The 23,559-nt window shown below is 37.3% G+C and overlaps 1 protein-coding gene across 2 annotated transcripts in view; it reads left to right on the top strand.

Moving 5' to 3' along the window:
• Positions 1 to 11,070, top strand: part of tmem9 (transmembrane protein 9) — a 50,513-nt gene extending 39,443 nt beyond the window's left edge. For both annotated transcript variants that reach the window (XM_039748632.1, XM_039748631.1), the window contains exon 6: positions 9,965 to 11,070. In XM_039748632.1, coding sequence (XP_039604566.1) covers positions 9,965 to 10,105 — 141 coding nt within the window. In that variant the 3' untranslated portion in view covers positions 10,106 to 11,070. The remainder of the gene's footprint in view (positions 1 to 9,964) is intronic.
• Positions 11,071 to 23,559: the final 12,489 nt, after the last annotated feature.

Below are 23,559 nucleotides of genomic sequence, written 5' to 3'. Positions count from 1 at the left end.
ATCTATGAACAGTCAATGCACATGACATTAACCTGACCTGCACTTCATGTGGCCTCTACGACAGACGAATATAAATGACGCCATTTTTTCTGTGTCGTCGCGTCCGAGTTGGTGGGCGTGGTCCTGCGAGTTGCCGTCGTATCCAATGGTCTTGGAGTTGGTGGGCGTGGCTCTTTCCTGCGTGCGCCATAGGTGTCTCACTTGTCGGCAGCTTAGTGAATCCACACCTCTTCCGGCGTGCTTTCTATGGTTGTCTTGCCTTAATGAATTATACTGTATATATAGATGTTGATAACTTTCTGTTAGTAATGGCCAATACATTGTGGGGCAGTTCTGTCTCGGCCTCTGACCTATATAATGTTGCCCCTGGCGAGAACTAATATTCATCTTAATTTCCGTTTGTGAATGAGTGACAGTTATCTCACCTGCATCACAGATCTTTGAGATTCGTGGTGTGGCTACATTCAGTGTAGATTCTTCTTTCATGTGTTCTTAGCTGAATAGTTTTCTTACCATTCATTCCATCTCACAGCAAAATAAACCTTTAAGACTTTTTTTTGGCACAGCTATTACATACCCTGCCTTTGTCCAGGTTTTCTTGTTGCTTATTGCTACACAGCACTGTATGTCTTACTATCTCTGTAAATTGTCTGTTGAAAGCGCTGAAAGACATTCAGAGTGCATCCTGACAGTCCATCTACACCAACCACAACTCACTGTCATGTAACCATAGGATCAGAGAGTGACGGCAACTATTTCTGCTGACTGATGGCTGTCTGATCTCACCACAAGGAGCCTGGGTGAGATTTGTTTTTCCAGGATGCCTCTTGAATGCATCATCATGGCGAAGAGTGATTTTTTTTTTTTTAATTCTTAATTTTTTTTCCTGTGTCTGTATTTAACTCCCAGAGAATTACACGTTTGTGCCAAGATTTTAAAGATGCAATTGAAGACATTTTAAAAGTGTGATTTGATGAAGGTGTTCATCACTTGTAAGATCCAGTGCAGCTGCTCACTGTTATCAAATTGCAGTCAATGTAAGAGAGACTGGGGAGGAGGATCTGGAAAGCTAGCTATCTCTCAAACAATCATTGTTCTACCATTACCGTACGACTCCTTATAACCATCTTATTGGTACTGGGACAGAGACTTCCTTCATGGCTGTACCAGTCAAATTATGTTACTCAGTCAGTTATTACATAGCCTTTCATAAACTAGTATTAGTGGCGTTTCTTCACAGTTATCAACCTGTAGTCTCAGTCTTTGGCAATAGTTTGCCTTGTTCCTGAATTCCTCTCAGAAAGGCCAACAAATTATTCTTACATTGCAGCACTTTAAATATTTTGATTTTTAATTTCCATTTTTTTCACACCATTCATACTAACTATTACTCTACATTTGCATGTGCATATCAATTGAAAAGTTAGGGTTCCAAATGTTCCAAGTGTTGCAGGAGTACTTTGTTCATTAATGAAGAGGGCTATTCATAATGTAGCCCTGCTTTTCAAATTAAGTAGGAGTAAGCATGCACAAGCCATTGAATAGTATTTTCAATGCATACTGTATAAAAAAGCAGAAGTATATTTGCACACAAGACAGAAATAAATGCAAGTGTGTAATCTGAAATTGAGCCAGCTTCAAGTTTCATGATTTTCTATAGCACTAAAGGCCTGAAGCTCTTAAACACAAACTGTAAATAACAGATTTTGTTTAAAACAAACTAACATGTTTTTATTGTAATTTAGACAGCTAGCAATTGTTCTAAATAAGTCTCTCTCACAGTCTGGATATCACACATGCACTTATCTTTAACTTAGACAACCTAGGTTTCAAGGTGATCTTTTCTGAAACAGTGACATCAGTGCCTGATGTGCTCCAGAACTTACTGGTACTCCAAACCAGCTCTTCTGTGCTTTGCTACTAAGAGCACTGGAAGGTTTTCCTCTGTACCAATAGTGTTTGAAGTCAGCTGGTATTCACCAGTATGCAGTTTCACTCTTTCTACTTTTTGCTCTTCAGAGTATGGTAATTTTTTATTTTAGTACTCCATGCCAGCACTTCTCGGGCGGCACGGTGGTGCAGTGGGTAGCACTGCTGCCTCGCAGTTAGGTGACCCGGGTTTACTTCCCGGGTCCTTCCTGCGTGGAGTTTGCATTGTTCTCCCCGTGTCTGTGTGGATTTCCTCCGGGTGCTCCGGTTTCTTCCCACAGTCCAAAGACATGCAGGTTAGGTGGATTGGCAATTCTAAATTGTCCCTAGTGTGTGCTTGGTGTGTGTGTGTGCCCTGCGGTGGGGCCTGGGGTTTGTTTCCTGCCTTGCGCCCTGTGTTGGCTGGGATTGGCTCCAGCAGGCTCTCGTGACCCTGTAGTTAGGATATAGCAGGTTGGATAATGGATGGATGGATACCAGCACTTCTCGCACTTCTCCTCTCAGTACTATAATACTACTACATAACCAACAGCTCTCTCCTGGGAATTGCAGTGAGGGGGAAATTCTAGAGTTTCTTTACCCAAGGAATACATGTGAGACATTTGCTTTAAAAGTGTCCTGAAAAAGTTGCAAATATTTTTTAACTTTATGCTATTTTGTTTTTCTTTGGGCCTTTTGATAATTATGTATCAATGTTTCCCAATATTCCCTAATTCTGCACAGTGCGTGACATCATCAATGCGACCGTATAAAGGTCAGCATGAACACCTCCGAATTTTCTGGGATTAGAATGAAACTGTGTAGTTTTTGTAAAAGATTCTTTGGTACATATTTCTGGTATTAAGACTTTTTCTTCTGACTTTTTGTTTTTTGTTAAGCACTTTTTAGTCTTGAGGAAAAATATCTCCTTTCCTGGTTCTTTCTCTAAAGTCTTACTGTCAGTTACACGTCTCCCCTCACTGCTCGTCTCCCTCCACAGCAACAGTTCCATTCCAGGGCTGTGGTTTTCTCTGGCATGTACTCTTCACCTTAAAAAATCTCAACCAAGTGCTGTTATTCAAATTATTGAATGTTATGCCTAGATGTGAATTGCTTTCGCTATTCCGTAGACAGCTAAATAACAACCAGTAAAAAATATCACATTTAGTCACTCACAGTCTTTCACTGCTTGTGAGACTACTACTGACAACAGTCTGTCCTCCACTTATTTCAAACCATTATAGATACATAAATACTGCTGCAGGATGGGACAGGGGGCAGGACCAGCAGTGATTCTCAGTAATCTATATAATAAAAGCCCAGCGTGGTGTCTGTGTCCGGGTCCGCTTTCCTTTTGGCTGTATAGCCGCCCCGTAGAAAAGCCCCAGTCCGTCCCCTCTCAGAATTCCTGCTTACCCCCCTCCGTTCTTTTCCCTTTGCTTTTATTTTTCCTGTTCCCGAAAATCATTTCAAAACAAAAGTAAAGAAATAGACAGAGCGTCATATTAATGTCTTCTCCCCTCTGCCTATTAAATAATCAATAAAATGAAATAAAAAAATCACAAAAGAAACCGAAACCACAACCTACCGTTACAGCGTCCACCGCGCTTCTGGCGTTACAGCCAAACATGTGGTGTATGCAGGTTATGAGGTGTGACGCTAATTAACGCCCGTACTACAACAGATTATATTGTTCATATACTATTAACTATTTACAGGGATCAACTCTTTTGGGGAAGTTCGTAACAAAAAAAAAAAATTAATTATAAATAACATTTTGCACTTGAGTATTTCGAGCCCCGCGTCTGAGTCGGATGGTTCCCCTGGTCACCAATTCATGTGTTTCACTATGCCCACTATACCTTTCCGTCTTCAGCTACCCATGTGCACTTGTACGGAGGAGACCTTACTGAACAATGCCGAAACAAAACGCAACTAAACCTGCTGCTGCGAGAGAGGACACATTACAGCGTGATTACGAAGCAAAGAGCCAAAGGCCTGACAGTCGCTCGCAAGAAACGGACACTCAGCATTCACACAGATTAGCTCAACGACACATCTGTGCTGCACAACGAAAGGCAACTGAAACACCTACAGAGAGAGAAGACAGATTACGCCGTGATCGCGAAAGAAAGAGGCAAAAGCGTACCAATGAGACACCCGACGAGAGGTCTTTACAATTGAGTCCTTCAACTGTGGTCATCCAACGCGCAGCGTAGTGCGCGCCAAGTTGCTAGTACTTTAATAATAACTAAAAATAATTTTCTTAAACATTGCTGTGAATCACAACTCAGAACTACAGTACCTATTAATACTATGGGCTTGATTAAATACTTAGCTAGAAAAAACAGTGAAAACTGCTATTTTCACTTACTTAAAAACATTGTCCTCAGTTGTTCTTGTATTACCATATCCTTGTCAAGAGCAACTTAACATGTGTTATAAAATTTAATAATTGCTTTGTGATGTTTCAATGTATTTCACAGTGGTTTAGCTCTATTGCACAACCCACTTTTTCATTTCCCTACAATTTATTGCAAGTGCATACAACATGCCACAGAAAATGTGGATAATGTACAGCGTTTGGTATTGTGAACTTAGAATTGACTTGCAGGTGGCCTTGGATCTTTCAGGAATCTAAGGTTGGATAAAATTTGTAATGTATTGTATCAGTTCAATTCAGATTTATTTTCATGTGTACAAAGTACAAAAGAACTCTTATGTGCATTCTTGACCAGCACACAGCATGCTGCCACAGCTTGAATCTTTCTCCGTAGGCAATGTAAAACATAGCAAACAATGTAATAGTAGAAATGCCACCAATTTCCAAAGATACAGTAATAAATAAGTTGTTTTTCTTTGCTTGATGCAGGCATGCATCCAAGATTGCAGTCAGACTGTAACCAGAAGGACTGATTTAATGTGGAACATGTCTGAATATGAAGTGCTATTTAGGAAAAAAGAATTCATGATTTCTGTATCTGTTGGCAAACCACTGCCATAGTGTGTGATACCAGCACTCCATATTAAAAAATGATTTGAGTAGACATGGCATAGGAAAAAATATGATTTTAGTACACGTGTCAACAGTACTGGCACACAGTTTGAGTTCAGAAATAACAATAGTTTGATGGCAGGTGCATAACTCGGAGCAGATGATTTCATGGGATGCTGACAGCTCTGTCTATCTATCTATCTATCTATCTATCTATCTATCTATCTATCTATCTATCTATCTATCTATCTATCTATCTATCTATCTGACATTGAGCACACGTTTGTGCTGACATTGAGCACATGTTTGTGCAGAGCATCATATATTACAAGCCATGACGGCATAGAACTGTGAATTAAAACAAACTGGAGTGACAAATTCAGCAACATAGCTTGGAGCTGAATATAGTGGATAAAAGTAGTCAGACTCTTTCACTTTCTACACACTATTTTATATTGTAGATTTAATTTTAAATGAATACATTTTCCATTTTTGCCCATCAATCTACACTCAGTAGGCCATAATTCAAAAGTAAAAACTTGGTTTCAGAAAGGTTTGTCCTTTGCTGTGGCACACCAAATTATGGTCAGGTGCATCCTGTTTGCTTTTATTATCCTTAAGGTTTGCCTTTAACTTGATTGGAGTTCACCAGTAGAAATTTGAATTGATTTGATATAGATAGAAAGGCACATGTCTGAATTTATAAGGTCCCACAGTTCACGCCGCCTGTTAGCACTAAAACAAACCATGAAGTTTATGGCACTCCCTCCAAGCAAGGAGCTTGATGAGAACACACTGGCCATTCTAACAGAAGCCCTTTTCTGAAATGGGAGAACCTGTTGGAAGAAGAAACATCAATCACGCATTTAAGGCAGCATAGCTAAATGGTTGCCACTCTTGATTATAAGGCATACATGAGACAGCTTCTTGGACTTGGAGAGTTTGAGGAAGAAAGGGCCTTTGGGCAGAACTCCAAGTACTATGTCTGGCAAAGACCAGGCATAGCTCATCATCTTCTTAATATTATCACTACAGTGAAGCATGGTGTTGGCGGGCATCATACTATGGGTGTGCTTCTCAGAGGTAGGGATTGGGAGACTGGTCAGAATTAAAGGAAGGATGAATGCAGCAAAGTATAGAAAGGTCCTTGAAGAAAACCTACTCTAGAGTGCATGTGACCTCAAACTGCGGCAACAAGTCACCATTCAACACAACAGTTACCTAAAGCATACAGCCAAGACAATGCTGGAGTGACTTCATGACAAGTCTGACTGACCTTGAGTGGCCCAGCCAAAGCCCAGATGTATTCCCAATAGAACATCTGTGGAGAGACTCAAAGACAGCAGGTTACAGACACTTCCCATCCAATCTTATCGGAGCTTGAGAGGATCTGCCATGTATAATTGGATAAACTATGTAAATCCTGGTGTGCAAAGCTTGTTGCAATGTACTAAAGAAGACTCAAAGCTGTAATTGCTGCCAATGGAGCTTCTACAAAGTACTGAATTAAGAGTCAGAATACTTTTATGAATGAATAAGTGCAACTGTAGAAACATGAAAAACTATATCTACAACAGCCAATGTGAGCAGTGAACAGAAACGTTATCTTTACCTTAAGAAAATAGTATCAAGAATCTGTGATGAAATGTATTACTTACAGTTTACTTTTATTGTCAACAGCACACCTCAGATATGTGAAAGGCATATTTTCTTGAATTGAAAAACTTTCCACTTCTAAGTGGACATATTTGTTAAGTGTAAAAGATTTTATTATTATGTTTGGACACCTGTCCCTTGAGTTCCATTCTAAAACACTAAAACATGCTAGGTATTTTTTTAGTTTATAAAAAAGTTTCATTTTAAAATATAAGTTCATTTGGTAAATTAATGATGAATTACCTTGATTGTGAAGAAATGACATTGACATGAAAAATACTGTACAAATGTTAGGAAGTTTCTCATCACACTAAGAGTAGCAGATAATGGAAGTTACCAAGGAGTATGACTGACTTTTTGGACTTTGAAAACCTAACTTGGTTGTTTTGCTAGAGTTAGGTATTCTTGTTATAATTGTTTGAATGTCCCGATTATGAAATTAGTTGGAAGCCCACATATTTCAGACTTACCAGTAGCATGTGCTGACTTTTGAGGTGTTTACTAATGGTCTGTGATAGGTAGTTGATGAAGTCTTTTTCATTTAGTCCAGTGTAAGTTTTGTTAAAAGGTAGTACAGTAGTTAGCACTGTTACCTCATTCCTTTAACAACCTTTTTTCAGCTCCTGGCATAGTCACTGCTGGTGAACAATATGTAGTTTCTGAACTTGTTGTTCTAGTGTTTTTTTCCTGGAATTTTGATTTTTTCCCAGACTGCAGGAATGATGGTGTGTATGTGAGACAGATGACAATTATTATGTGCCAGTGAAATGTGAAGCCTATTCCGGTTCACCAGAATTGTTTGTTCTTATCTTTTCTTAAACCAGCGTATAGCAACAGTAGTATGTATTAATTGCACATTTTAAATACATGCTTGCAAAGCACAGTGTTATAAAAAATATCATGGTGAATGCAGTCAGCATTGCAGGATCACCTCATACAAGTGCAATTCATGCAATTTCAGTGTAATATATTTTATAAATACAAGAGCACACAGGAAGCACTGCAACTTTGCTCACCAAGATAGATGGTTGACCTTCAAGTTCATAGTCAGTGGAACATTCTGTAATTATTCTGTAATGCATTTTTTACACAGCTAAATATAACAGGCAGAGTTCCCAAATTTTTTCAGAACCTTTCCTGAAGTTGACTTGACTATTCAGAAGCATTGAAGGAGGAAACTAAAGGAGGAATAACAGTTGCAGTCTTAGCAGTTCAGTTAGCGTTGGTATGAATAAAGATGCACAATTAGGAGGAAGAACTGAAATAAAGGCAAGATATAAAATAATGTCAATTAAGTTTTAGTTTGTGCCTATAATAAGATTTTTGGCAGTAAACTGTAAAATATCTGGAGTGTTTTCACCAATCTATTTTTCCAATACAATACCCTGATCAAAAACACTTTATCATTTTTAGTCCTTAAACTGACCTTAAACTGACACAAAAACAATTTTTGGTCAGTTTTTTTTTGAATGCCACATAAATACTTAAACATCTGTTGTGTATGAAACTTTTTTTAAGATATTTATACAAGTGACACTCTTGAGTAAAAGCAAATCACAAATGTTACACTGTCTAGATATGTGATATTAAATATATCACACAATTAATACAACAAACATGATTAATATGGCAGCAATTGAGTGCATTTTCCTGTCCTTAAAGTATTTAATATTTTGTAACCCATTTTGGTCAAGTCAGCAAATATTTCTTCAAATATGGTTTTATTTCTGCAACATTTATGTGGTTTTGCCTGCAACTGGCACCCCTTTCTCCAGTTAGATAAAGAGAACCTAATTCTTTAGGTCTACTCATGTCTATCATGAAGCATTTCATTTATTATGGGGCATCGGCTGATAATTCTAATCATCCCTGTTACACAGTAATTAGTAAGGAAAATATTATTTAGTTTTCAAAAATGTAAAACATAATTTAGTTTTTAAAAACCCTTGCACATGATTCATTCCGAGAAATGAAATCTCTGTTTTTGTTCTAAAAAGAAAGTCACCAGTTTCAAATATATATGCATACTAAATTGCCTCAGTGTCCTTTTTAATGTATGAGTCAATATCTAGTGTTTGTGTGTGGTACCCCTCCACTATACTCCATGACAGCCACCCTGACCAAGATGCAGTTGTTTTGCACATTGAGTAAATGGATATCACACATTTTCTGAGAAATTTAAAGTCAGTTTCAGAAAATCTTCTTGTCATTTGTCACTTAGATTCTTTATAGCAAAGAATATTTAGGAAGACTGAATTATGTAAGGTATGGAAAGTATATTGGACTTTTTGAGCGATCTTGTGTAGAACCAGCTAACATTCAGAATTTCTAATATGCTCACTTCATGAGAACTTCTGGTTTTCATCTCTGTGGAGCTGCTTTAGTTCACCAGCATTACATTTTTTAACTTTGTAAGTATTTTATGTATTGAGCAAGACTTAACAGGCTTTTTCAGATTTTCTGATACTTTTGGTATCAGAAAACAAGTTTGTCATTTTTATTTGCTGTTGTTTTATTCTTATACTTTTCCTTGAAGCCAAGTCTCTTTTTCTAAGATATGTGTTTTGTATTTTTGACAGAATAATATACTTTTAACTGTCCTATAAACAACTGATGAGAGAAATTCATTGCCGCACATCACTCACGTACACCGTCAGTGATGAAAGCAACCTTGCTTTAACTTCTACGTCTTCTACTCAAATTACCTAGTTTGTATCTAGGAACTCAAAGGGCGTTTAGCTTACATGTTGCTTAAGTATTTGTGTTTGTAAAGTATTTTGAGCTAAATCCTGTTTATGAAAAATGTGCTTTACCAATAAAAATTTTGTTTGTGGCCTTTTCTGTTTAAAGCCCCAGTGTTAACCAAGTATGTACAGTAGCATTTCCTGTGAGGGAGGTGTTTAGAATAGACAGATTGTGTGATATAGTTTATTTCAGTGTGATTCTGTTTAAATTCGTAAGGACCATCAATGTAACTGGTGGTACAAAACATTAATCTTGTAGCTCAGATTAGTTCACAAGTACAAGCCTCAATCCATCAATATTATGACATCTCTTTTTTTGATTTATGTGGTTACTGGGTGTTGAAGCCTTCCTTAGCAGCATCTGGTGTAAAGAAGGAACCATCCTATAACAGGATGCAAGCTCAAACGCTCCTAACCTATACTGTGCCTATTTACATTTGCTACATGCTCCAGGAGGGGACATCCCAAAAAATTCAAAAAAACATACAGACTTAGCAATGTTTTATTAACTGCAACATTTTCATGATGAACACTGTTGCAAATCAGTATACTGCCACGGAGAATAATATATGTTATGCACTTTCTTGTGCAAGCATAAAATGTGGGTGAAATTTCTTCATTGTGGTTCATTATTTATTGTGATTTTTTTTTTTCCTTTTAGGATGTTCGCCCCTTTACGGCTCAAACTCAAGCACGTGTCAACTCTGTCCTGGAGAGAGTAGAAGGGGCTCAACAACGTTGGAAAAGACAAGTTCAGGAGCAGAGGAAGACTGTCTTTGACCGTCATAAGATGCTGAGCTAGAGTGCAACCAGTGACATCACTGTTGCCCTTCAGGCCAATGAAGCTTTCAGCTGGAAAAGGCCTAGTTTCTTTAACTGCTTAGTGGAACATCACTCCTCCAGCAGGGTTGTATCATACTAGCAGCACTTTGTGTACATTTTTAAAACTCTGAGATGAAGGCCTATTCTAAGACCCTGGAACTGTTTCTTAAATGATTATGGCAACCAACAATGAAAACATCTTTGTTAACATACACTTAGATAGTCTGGGATATAACACTATAAGAAATTAGAAAACTTAAACAAAAAGGTTGTTAAGGTCAGAATGAGTATGAATAGAATAAGTGTGTTGTACAATTCTGTTAATTTATATAATCTTGTAAAACTTGTACTGTATGTCTCTGCATGTTTCTTGGGGTGTCTAAGCCTGGATCTATGAAACTAATCTTAAACCAGAATCAATGCAGTATCCCTTTTCACTTTATATTTAGGCTGTCAATATTCAGGGCCCTGCTTCTACTGTATCAAAATCTATCTTAAGAGACTGCACATTGTAACAATTCTATCTGTAAGGTGATCATTAAGCCAGTCAGGCTATCTTATAAGCACCTACTGTATGTTTTAAATATCTGGCTAAGTCTGGGCTGCAGAACTGCTTTACCTGTAAAAGTTAACAATCCACTGACTAACATCTCTGCCTGTTCAGATGTCTAAATTAGAAAACAACACTTAATAATTTCTGAATTTTCTCATTGCTTGATGCTTTCGTGTTTTGAAAATTCTCTTTTTTTCTAAAAACGGTAATAATAATTTCTGTAATGAGTGCTACCATGCTTTTATTAATAATTATTTGTGGATGATAATCATCCATTAATTTTATGTACTCTCTTTTATTACTGGGTTACAGGGCAATGATAATATCTTTCGAGAATGACGCACAAAAAATAAACCAGCCCTATGTTGGGGTATTATGCATCATAAGGCAAATTCATGCTCATATCAGGCTCATTTATTCTAATGCGAATATCTTTATATTAAAAAACTGCATTCCAAACAAAATATACACACACACTCTATATTCGTGGTAAAATCTGAAAAAAGGGTGTAACCAATATCCAGATTCTCTCTGGTATCTTCCTAATTAGAGGTGGCTCTTCTTAGAGAAACTGAAGTGGTTTGTTGTTTTTATTTTGCTTGTCAATTCAATCAAGCAACTGCCTACTATGTACTGTGAATCTCTGTCATCGATATTGGTATCTCTTAATAATATACAGTATGTAATGAAGACTGATCATTTAAGTCTTACTAGAGTCACAACGAAGGCAGCCTGGTCTATATCCTGAAAAGAAAGAATGGGAATGACAGTAACACATAGCCACACTGTATATCATGTTCCTTAACCATCCTTAACGCTTCAAGAGGATAGTTTTAAACTTAAGTAATAGCTTTTTAGGAAACCTTTACTTCAGATGCCAAGTCTTGTGCCTATATATAGAAAATAGGGCACTTTCTGTCTGTCCTGCTATGTTTTGCAATGCTGAGTCTATCATACAGTTTGTTTACCATGTGATTTTCACAGATGATGGGGTGTACTTTGTTCAATGATCTCTCTCATAAATTTGTTGTTTGAGTAAGAATGTGATTTGAGTAATAAACTGGGCCATTTTAATAATCCACCTCTTCTAGGTCCTTAGGATGTACTGTACCTCAGCGCAGTAGCCATACCAAATTATAATACAGCTAATTCACAGCCTCCTGAAAAGGTGTAGGTACTGTTGAGCTTTGTTAGCAAAACAGAGGGCATTGAGAGATCCTGGGTGAAGTGCGGCCCTGAGAATTCAAAGCTGCTCACTCTTTTTACAGTTACCTAATTAATATTAATACAAGTATGATCATCCCTGATAATCCTGATAGTCCAGTCGCTTAGTTCCTCAACAATGAGAATCCTGCAAGCAGGAATACCCTCAGGGAATCACAAGAAATTGCTGATGCTCCCTCACAATGCAGGTAATGTGCCTTATTCAGGAATCTGTGAGCAACTGTTCATTAGATACAAAGCTAAACCAGCAGTACCTAAGGACTCTCTAAAGAGACACAGTACTGAAGGAGTCCTATCTTTGTCTCAGATCACTGGATAGTGTCCATGTCTCACAACCATATAGGAAGCACCAGGATTCTAAAGACTTGGACCGTTGTCCTTCTGCAGAGATATATTGGGAGCACCATGAGGCAATTAAAGGCCTGGATCTTGATTTTTATCCAGGATACTCACAAGCCCAGTCACTCAAAATCATGAAGATCACTGTTCTGTGTTGGAAAATCAAATATAAAAGACACTTTCTTACTTCTATGAAATATGAAGAAAAATGTCCAATAAAGTATGAAGTACGACTTTTTTTAATTTAATGCTAAATGTTAATAGCTTTGTAGGTTATTGTGAATTTCAGTGTGTTTTGGTAACTGAAAATACATATTCTCAAAGAGAAATATAAATTGTTTAAATTCAAACAACTGATAAAAATGATTTTGAGTACAAACACAAGCCTTGGTAAGTATGATAATGAGGCCAACACCTTGCTTTTTTAGAGAATTTTATTCAAGAATGAAACCTAGAAGTGTTATTAAAACTAGGTACAGATTTACAAGTTATGTACACTAAATAAACTGAATTCCCTCACATCTTTAAACAAATGTCTGTAAGAGAACCTTTAAAGGGCTTTGCAATGCTCTTTTGAAGCTGAGTACCAGGAATGTTCTAGGGTTATTGCATTTAATAACGTTGGGTATTGCCAATAAAAAATACATAGTTTCTCCTTCATCATTTGTGAAGGAGTAAAATGACTTTCTTCTTAAATTGCCAATAGCTCAGTCTTTAAGGCTCTTTTTTTTAACATCAAATCATGCTGCAGTTTTTTCTAGTAAGGTAATTTTTTTTGTCTGTAAAAACTATAATATCTGTGCTAATTTATACTATGTTATCAAGTTATAAAGTTCACTGGCTTCAACAATCAGTATTCTAAGGTTTTCTAGAGTATTGAAATAAAAAAGACTTGTGTAGAGATCTTTCAGCTGTGCTTGCTATAGCAAAATTGCTGAAAGTAACTTCTGCTAGATGGCAAACACAATTCATACTGCTAGGTGGTTCTTTTATACGTTTACATAGGTAAACAAGGAGGAGGCATGCGTAAAATGTTTCAATCAAAGGCTGTGGTACTCTGGTGTTTTATCATGTTAGCCATTATGGATGTTGTAAGAAGTCAAGTAAAATTACACCTTTTATTGGCTAAATAAATGATTTTAATATGCAAGGTTTCGAGGCAACTCAGGGCCCTTCTTTGTCTCAAAACCTTGCATATTATAATCTTTTTAGTTAGCCAATAAAAATAAATAATTTTGCTTGACTTCTCATTAATCAAAGGCTGAAGGCGGCTGCTGATTGTTAAATAGAATTCACAAAAACTGTATTTACTGTGGCACCACCATCCACTTCCCAAAAGTGCTTTATTCTTTAAAGGAGCCAAAAGATATCTTAGCAGCATCAAGCATGAGGCAATGAATAATTCTGTACTGGAAAACCACACCATGGCAAGGCAAACTCCAGCAAAGAACACTCCCAGACAAGGCAAAGATAAGAGTCAACAGCTGACCTAACTTTTCAGATTGTGAGAAAAGTGTTCAAAGAGAAAACCCATACAAAAGTCTTCATAAGACAGCTTGCTTTGAATAGCTGTGACAGTGTAACGACCTCTGTGCTCATCCCTGGGGTGATCTAGTGTTATAGACTTTCCTTAACTACATTGTGGCCATCATTTTAATTATCACAGAGCTCAATGTTATCTTCTTTTTAAGTGCTTAAAACATTTCTGTTAGAATTATAGCTTCTTATAAACTGCTAATAGAACTAATTATGGACATATACAATAATTGCTACCTTAGAAAGACAAATGGTATAATAAAAGACCCAAGCCATCCTGCAGAGTCACTTTACAGTAGATCACTACCACTAGTACCTATAGATTCAAGGACAGTTTAGATGATAAAGTTACTGAAAAGCCAATCATAAGAACAAAAACAAATAATGTAACCTAACAAACAATGTTTCTATATACTGTATATACAGTGTACTGTACATACAGTAAATATCAGAGGGAGAGAGAGTGTGCTATATACAGTTCGCATACCAGGAGAAGGTGGGAGTGGAGGATGCCATCATCTAAATGCTACACCGATCCCTCTCCCACTTGGACAGAGGCAGTGGTGCTGTAAGAATTATGTTTCTGGGCTTCTCTAGCACCTTCAACACCATCCAACCTCTGCTCCTTAGGGACAAGCTGACAGAGATGGGAGTAGATTCATACCTGATAGCATGGATCGTGGACTATCTTACAGACAGACCTCAGTATGTGCGTCTCAGGAACTGCAGGTCTCTCTTGTGGTCAGCAACACTGGAGCGCCAGTGGGCTGCATCAGGAGTGGGTAGGAGGAGGAGGAGTATAGGAACCTAATCAAGGATTTTGTTAAATGGTGTGACTCAAACCACTTACACCTGAACACCAGCAAAACCAAGGAGCTGGTGGTGGATTTTAGGAGACCCAGGCCCCTCATGAACCCCGTGATCATCAGAGGCAACTGTGTGCAGAGGGTACAGACCTATAAATACCTGGGAGTGCAGCTGGATGATAAAGTGGACTGGACTGTCAATACTGATGCTCTGTGCAAGAAAGGACAGAGCCGACTATACTTCCTTAGAAGGCTGGCATCCTTCAACATCTACAATAAGACGGTTGTGGTGAGCACCCTCTTCTACGTGGTGGTGGGCTGGGGAGGCAGCATAAAGAAGAAGAACGCCTCACGCCTGGATAAACTGGTGAGGAAGGCAGGCTCTATTGTAGGCATGGACCTGGACAGTTTGACATCCGTGACAGAGCGCTGAGCAGGCTCCTGTCAAACATGGAGAATCCACTGCATCCACTAAACAGTATCCTCCAGACAAAAGAGCAGATTCAGCAACAGACTGCTGTCACTGTCCTGCTCCACTGACAGACTGAGGAGATCGTTCCTCCCCCACACTATGCGACTCTTCAATTCCACCCAGGGAGGTAAACATTAACATTATACAAAATTGTTGTCTGTTTTACCTGCATTTTTATCACTCTTTAATTTAATATTGTTTTTATCAGTATGCTGCTGCTGGAGTATGTGAATTTCCCCTTGGGATTAATATAGTATCTATCTATCTATCTATCTATCTATCTATCTATCTATCTATCTATCTATCTATCTATCTATCTATCTATCTATCTGTCTATTGTGCTATAGTCAACTGATGTAAAGAGACATGAAAGAAAGAGTTTCATCAAACAATGTACACATTACAATAAACTTGGACCTGAACTTTAAAGTATAGTTGAAATACAAATCAAGATATTAGTCAGCTTACTAGAATCATTCTACTTAAAAAAACAAAAAAACAAAATAAGAGATCACCAAGATTTAATATTTTGGATTGATATAGGAATGGAATAAAATCAAATATTTAATCAGATATTTACGCAATCATTTCCCTTTGTGCTAAAACTAAATGATAAATGAACTGTTAAATAAGTATAGAAAAACACCTATTTGATTTCAAATACAATTGAGACTGAACTGCGTAGCAGGTTCAAAGAGTGTGTGCGAGCTGTAGCTTGCTCATTATCATCCTAGAAATAAATTTCTATTTATCGTAGTACAGTTAATTATAGGTCAACAATGGGGGGATGGGGGCAACCAGACATGTTAATTGTTGCTTCACACCGGGAGAGAGATTACATGTGTAACATCTCCACTCTGATGTATTGAATACCAGGAACTGTTTTGAAGTTAAACCCAGTTCCTATCAAAGTATTTTCCGTGTTAAAAAATCTTATTCTAACTTTAACAAAAAAGTTAAAGAAGATGTGTCTTGGTGAATGTAAAAGCCAATCTACTGTATAAAACAGACCACAGTTGGTAAATAAAATGATATAATGAGTATTTCAGGTCACCTGTTTTCCTGTCTCTTGTAAAGAGCTATTAATTTAAATAATATAAATAAAGTGGCAATTCATTTTAAGCTGAAGATAATAGTATTGTATAGTGTGCAGGAACCAAAATAAATAATTGCAGTAGCTATATCTTGTGTGCATAATGTTTTAACTGTTGCCTACTTTCATCTTTTGTGTTGAGTTTCCACATTCATCCATCCATTATCCAACCTGAAATGATCCACCATGCCGTCCTGAGTTTCCACAGTTGGTAAATAAAATCATATAATAAAATATAATGAGTATTTCAGGTAGGGCACAGTGGTAGCGCTGCTTCCTCGCAGTAAGGAGACCTGGGTTCGCTTCCCGTGTCCTCCCTGTGTGGAGTTTGCATGTTCTTCCTGTGTCTGCGTGGGTTTCCCCCCACAGTCCAAAGACATGCAGTTTAGGTGCATTGGCAATCCTAAATTGTCCCTAGTGTGTGCTTGGTGTGTGTGTGTGTGTGCCCTGTGGTGGGCTGGTGCCCTTCCCAGTTTCTGCCTTGCACCCTGTGTTGGCTGGGATTGGCTCCAGCAGACCCCCGTGACACTGCGGATGGATGGAGTATTTCAGATCACCTGTTTGCCTATCTCCTGTAAAGAGCTATTAATTTAAATAGTGTAAAAAAAGTGGTAATTCATTTTAAGTTGATAATAGTATTGTATAGTGCACAGGAACTGAAATAAATAATTGCAGTAGCTATATCTTATGTGCAAAATTTTTGTGTTGAGCTTTTATGTCTCTTCAAGAACAAGTTAAAAAAAAAATTTTTCTACTCTTGCTGCTTTGTTGTAAGAAAACATATATATGTATAAATCTATATCAATCTGTTCCTTATGCAATCCAATAGAACAAATGCTACTGAAAGAATACAATTTTAAATTATTCAGTCTAAAAAATTCAACTGAAATTTAATTCTGAACACACCTGCTTAATCATCCCGATCAGCCGCACCAAATCAGGTGCACATTATTAGCATAGTGCTGGACAGTGCTTTGATGGGCTCAGTTTTATATATAGACTAGCAAAATACCCGCGCTTCGCAGCGGAGTAGTGTGTTAAAGAAGCAATGAAAAAGAAAAGGAAACATTTTGAAAATAACGTAACATGATTGTCAATGTAATTGTTTTGTCACTGTTGTGAGTGATGAGTGTTGCTGTCATATATACATATCTATACATATACACATAAATATACACACACACATATATACATACATATATATACATATATATATACATACACACACACATATATAAACATATATACATATACATACATATCTACATATATACACACACAGCTATTTCGTATCAGTGCAATACGCTGCTTGTTAAAACGGATAACTCCCGCTCTTACGTGCAAGTCTGCGTGGATATTATGAACTATCGTATTTGTTCAAGTTCTATTTAAATTTTAAATAGAAGGAATTTTTATTTAGTCGACAGAAATATCTTTGGTAGGAATGGTAAAAACAGACAGGAATATTATTCGTGAATAAATCAACTCAAACCTTAAACAACTTATAATATTTTGCTCTCCATAAAAATATATCCTGTCTAAATTATACAAGTTAGAAATAAAGTAAACGTTAAAAGAACAAACATTCAAATTTCTTTACTCTTATGTAATTTTATATAAAAAATAAACTTAGATTTTAAATATCCCAAAAGATTTTGCTCTCCATAGAAATATATCCTGTCAAAATTATACAAATTCAAATATGAACATGCTGCATAACAAAACCTAGAAATATAAATAAAATGTGTTCCTTTCAGCAATAACAAATCAAATCATTCAGTTGTCTTTGCTCATATGTCATTTTAGAGCTGGACGCCTGGCATCTTTTTTTGGCAACAAGTTCGTTTATGTTTGGTGTGAGGTTCTGTGTTGTGGAGATTCTCAGGATGGATTGCAGGTGCTCATCAGTGAGGCGACTCCTGTGTGCTGTTTTGTTAGTCTTTATCACTGAGAAGAGCTTCTCACACAGATATGTGCTACCAAACATGCACAAGGTTCGAGCCGCATGTAGACGGACTTTTTTTGTTCTTCAAAGTCACCAAAGCGCCGTGCAAACTCAGTGCGCTTAGTTTATCAGCAAAGTGCGTATTTGGGAACACCGTAGTGACGACTTGGTTTAACATTACTTGGCAACAGGGAAAGTGTGGCAAATTGCACTGGTGCATTTGTGTCTCCCATAAAAGCAGCTTCACTTGAAATCACTTTGTGATTGCATGGGTAAAAACGTCCGCTGAAGTGTCAGATTCTTATTTAATTCTTCTGTTTTCTGTATCTTCTGCATTGCATTCAGGTTACCCTGATGTTTTGTCTCATAGTGCCGTCTTAGATTAAATTCTGTAATTACAGCCACATTAGCTCCACAAATGAGACAAACGGGTTCAGTAAACATATACTCAGCCTCCCATCGGTTTTTAAAGGCTCTATTTTCAGAATCAACTTTTCTCTTCAGCATCGTGTGAGCTAGCTTCGCAATAACTTGCAGCATCATAAGCTACACTTGATTAACGCGGTAAGTGTTGGCAAGGCAGCTGAAGCGCTGCATTATGGGATCTGTAGTTTATTGTGTTACCAGCGCTTCATATACCCGGGCCGTTAATAACAATAATACAGTATATAAAATGATCTTGGGGCGGATATAATTACACGCGGGCGGATGTGGCCGGCCCTTGAGTTTGACACATATGGACTAAATAGAACTTGAAAAGATATATTTTTTAAAATGTGATCGCGCAATTCAGATAAGAGTTGACGCGCACTACAGCCTGCATGCCTCAATAAGTCATCCTCCCCTCGCTCTTACTTTTTTACCGTTCATCTAATGAATACACTGAGTATGGCTTTACCAAAACAATCATTGATGGCGAATAAAGTATCCATTATTCGAGTATGTAGATCGGGATATATATATATATATATATATATATATATATATATATATATATATATATATATATATATACATATATATACCGCGTATCGCAGCGGAGAAGTAGTGTGTTAAAAAGCTAGAAAAGAAAAGGGAACATTTTAAAAATAACGTAACATGACTGTCAATATACAGTATTTGTTTTGTGAGTGTTACTGAGTGTTGCTGTCATCAAGGATTTGATTATCATTATTTCTTTCAATCAGGTTCGTATTTGTAGGATGTGTTGTGTTCAAGTTACATTCCGTGTTTGTCAATCGTTGTAAAGATGACAGGTGTAATTCATCGATTCGTTTCTTACTGCATCAATAAACAGCTCATCTTCTTCTTTATCTGAGACCTGACACACTGGCATGCACGGGTTTTTTTTACACTGTCTTCCTTTAGCGGGACATTGACATTTTCCAACGTGTGCTTTGTTTCGCAGTAGTTGGATCTATGAATATGCTTGTATGTATCAGACGCTTCATATTTTTGCTGCCTTTTCAATTGTGTAATTCGGTTTTGTTCAGCCTCTTTGGAACTGTTGCTTTTATCTGTGCACTGCGTCAGTTCACGTGAGCCACTTGGTGTACATGCATCGAAGGTTCCCAGCTGTGCTGGTGCCATCTTGTGCTATGTCCATGGCTGTATTTAATGTTACCTTAGTCCTGGCACTTAAAACTTTCTCTCGCAGTTTCGCTGAGTTTGTGTCAAACACCACCCTGACCATCTCATCTTCCTCTCCATAAGCACAGTCCTTCACCCGTGAATATTTACCCGTGGCAGTTTGCTATTGGATTGCCGCTGACGGACGGCCTTATATGGGCAGGCACTAAATTACAAACGCCAGCGGCAGCCTGTCTATGAACTTAATTTAAAGTGTAGGTTTACATCGTGCTTTGTTTCCGAAGTAGCAGAACTCATGAATATGGTTGTATATGTCACTCGCTCGCTTCTTATTGTTTCGCTGCCTTCTCAATTATATAATGCATGTTTTCTTCAGCGCTTTTTTGAGGTCTTCCTGGTTTTCTATGTACTGCGTGATTACGTGGGAGGCGTGATGATGTCACACGAAACTCCGCCCCACGGCGTTGAAGCTCATCTCCATTACAGTAAATGGAGAAAAACTGCTTCCAGTTATGACCATTACGCGTAGAATTTCGATATAAAACCTGCCCAACTTTTGTAAGGAAGCAGTAAGGAATGAACCTGCCAAATTTCAGCCTTCCACCCACAAGGGAGGTTGGAGAATTAGTGATGAGTCAGTGAGTGAGTGAGTGAGTGAGTGAGTGAGTGAGTGAGTGAGTGAGGGCTTTGCCTTTTATTAGTATAGATGCAGAACATATTTGAATCTTAACAGTACAAGACCAAAATATGCCAATCCATAATTGAATGGCTAAAAAAGTAAGAAATGCAGAGGAATGGAATGACTAAGGTAAAGCCCAGACCTAAATCTCTTGAAATACTGTCAAGGAAACTTGAACCAGGTTGCAAATATAAGAATGAAGCAGTCTTATACAGTGGAACAGAAAAAGATGCATCCAAGTTGATATAACAGTTGCATAATGTAGAATGAAAATTTTTTATATTAGCATAGAGAATAGCAAATTAACATAAAGAGCCATAAAAAGTAATTAAAAGCTTCTAAAACATTATATTAAGAATAAATTAGAATGTTAAGCAAATAAGATAGGTAAAGCATAGAGTTAACTAAAAATCAGTTATATTGCATTATTTTTAAGCTTATAGGCACTGGAAGGCGCGTAGTGAAACCAGCTGGATTGGTGAATCAGCAGAGAGGCAACAAAAGGCTTTTTCTGTAAGCAAGGTCACACTGTAACGCATGAAGAGAAAATCTTAGTAAATTCAGGCTTTAGAAAAAATATTAGAAGAATATATTAGAAATTAGTTTTAGTGTAGAAATTAAGACAAATGAAGTATGTCAAGCAATGATTAAATGAAAGCATATGCAATATTTCTTTTTAATTAAAGTTTAGCTTTAGGCCAATATTATAGTATAGCTTGAAAGGCTAGAGGAGGAAGTGACACCATGAAAGACCAAATATGGAATAGAGGACATCTGCCCAGTTGAAGAACCAATCAGGAATAAGAAAAACAGAAACTGAAATAAACAATAGACAGTATAGCCAGGTGCGGAATGAGCTTATTGAACAAGGTTAAAATGATAAGAAATTGTTATAAAAACTTTGATTATGGCAATGTTCAGGGCTCAGCTCAATTTGGCCGTATTGGGTTGAGTCCTTGTTATTTTTTGTGTTGTTTTATTGCAATAAAGCTTTAAAACTCTGTCTGTCTATCCTGTGTCCTAATAGCCTTTACTTTCAGGTAAAAAGCCTTCTGATGATTAATTTTTCGCCACGACAATAACTGATAATCTGTTAAAAGAAATTAGTTAGAAGCAATGAACAAATTGCCTCTTGTTGAGCTTATCTGCCTGCAAAAATTAGAAAATGTTTGTTATCAATTAGAAAGATTCCCTGAAGTCAAGGGCTAAACTGTGAAATTGGCAAAAATTTCTTCCTTGCAGACAGGCTCAACATGGGACAATTTGTCCCCTTTGTCTCCACTTTCATCTATATAATACAAAGAAAATTTTAAACAAGCCTTGATCTGCAGACATCCTTTGTAATTCCCAGAATTAAAAGGAAAAAGGAATAAAAACAACAGCATGATATTAGCAACCAACCTGCTATCTTCTTCTAAGCTGAAGACACTGTTAATACCTGGTGTTACTTAAGTGACAGATATCACAGCTTATATTAAAATCGGAAGTATGAAAGACAGAGCAGCACCCTCTATCTTCATCAGTTAACTAGTTGTCTTGCTTTTCAGAAAATAATTATAGGCTGATATAACCTCTAGGAAAGTGCACCTTTAAGATACGTCGAGCACAGGTTGATAAAGAAAGAAGCAAATAAGTGATTTGACTGCAAAAGAGAAATTAATAACTAGTTTTATATAGTTCCTTTCATAGTGTGGTCTATCATAAAACACTTTACAGAGCCATTTCTAACAATTTATTTAACAGTTCTATATAAAACACGGAAATGATGAGCTCAACATGTTCTATCTATTGGCTACAATTGCTTTTGCACGGGATCACAGAGAATTAATACTAAAAGGCAAAAAACAACCCTGGATGGAACAGGATTTATTATTGCTGGGCAATGAATCACACTCATACTCACCCATAAAAGGCTAGAGTCACCAGTTAACTTTTAGAATGTTGAAGGAATCAGATAGCTTGACAATTTTTAGGTTCTACTCATGTCAGAGTTTTCAGATTGAAAAAGCAAAATAAATGAAGGATCACAAAGTAAGTCAGAAGTTAGAAAAGTTAGATAGTTGAAGTTCTGTGGACTGGAAAGAAACTTTCTACACTTACTGGCCACTTTATTAGGAACACTTTGCTAGTACCAGGTTTGATCCCCTTTTGCCTTAAGAACTGCCGTAATTCTTCATGGCATAGATTAAACAAGGTGCTGGAAACATTCCTCTGGGATTTTGGTCCATATTGACATGATAGCATCATGGATTTGCTGCAGTTTGTCGCCTGCACATCCATGATTCAAATCTCCCATTCCATCTCATCCCAATGGTTCTCTACTGGATTGAGATCTGGTGACTGCAAAGGCCATAGTCATAAATGAAAATATCACTACTGTAAAGATATACAGTAGCATATATACTGTATGTGTTGATTGTATATGAGAACACAGTGCTTTCTGGTACACAGCCTGACAACCCACACATGGGCTTAAGAAACGTCTTATTTTTATTTATTGTTAAATGCAAACATATTTGCAGACAATCATTTTTCTTTTTTATTAAAACAAAAGGATCATAGCTGGATAATATTGGATATGGACAGTAAGTTAATATAATGAGATAACACCAAACCTAATGACTTAATTGAAAAATAAACATTCCATAACTGCAATAGGCAGAAGCACATGCTAACATTAGGCAGAGTGAGGATTTGCCAATGGGGCTCTCTTTTATTGGGCTGCATAACTGCATCTGTCATGCCACAGCACTAAATACAGGGAGCAACACAAAGCAACAATGGACGAATTTTGTTCTTTGTGGACTTTAAGCTGTGGTGCAAGGACACTAAGCTTTGTATGTCTGCCTCTCTTTGGTCACTACAGTAGGTGCTTAGTCAAAGGAGCTGTTTGCTTTTCTAGATCAAGGTTGATGAAGCTCTGATTAATGCCACTCACCCAGCACTTGCACAGACTGCATTTAACATACAACATGTTTTGTGAAACTGTCTGCCTTTTTTATGTTTAGCCTTTTGTGCCAGCTGTGGCCCTGCCTTCTTCCTTTTACAGTTATTCCACCTCCATTTCTAGGGTCTGTCAGCCAACCTCCATCTCCAAGGTAAGGGGTGGAGTCGTGGCTGTGTTTGAAGTGCAATCAGGTAAGACAGGTAAGGGATTTCCACTGTCTGACAGATGGGACATTTCCAGACCTGCAGTG

This window comes from Polypterus senegalus, chromosome 3 (assembly GCF_016835505.1).
Source record: "Polypterus senegalus isolate Bchr_013 chromosome 3, ASM1683550v1, whole genome shotgun sequence".
Classification (NCBI taxonomy): Eukaryota; Metazoa; Chordata; class Cladistia; order Polypteriformes; family Polypteridae; genus Polypterus; species Polypterus senegalus.
This window is presented reverse-complemented; position numbering and strand designations above follow the sequence as displayed.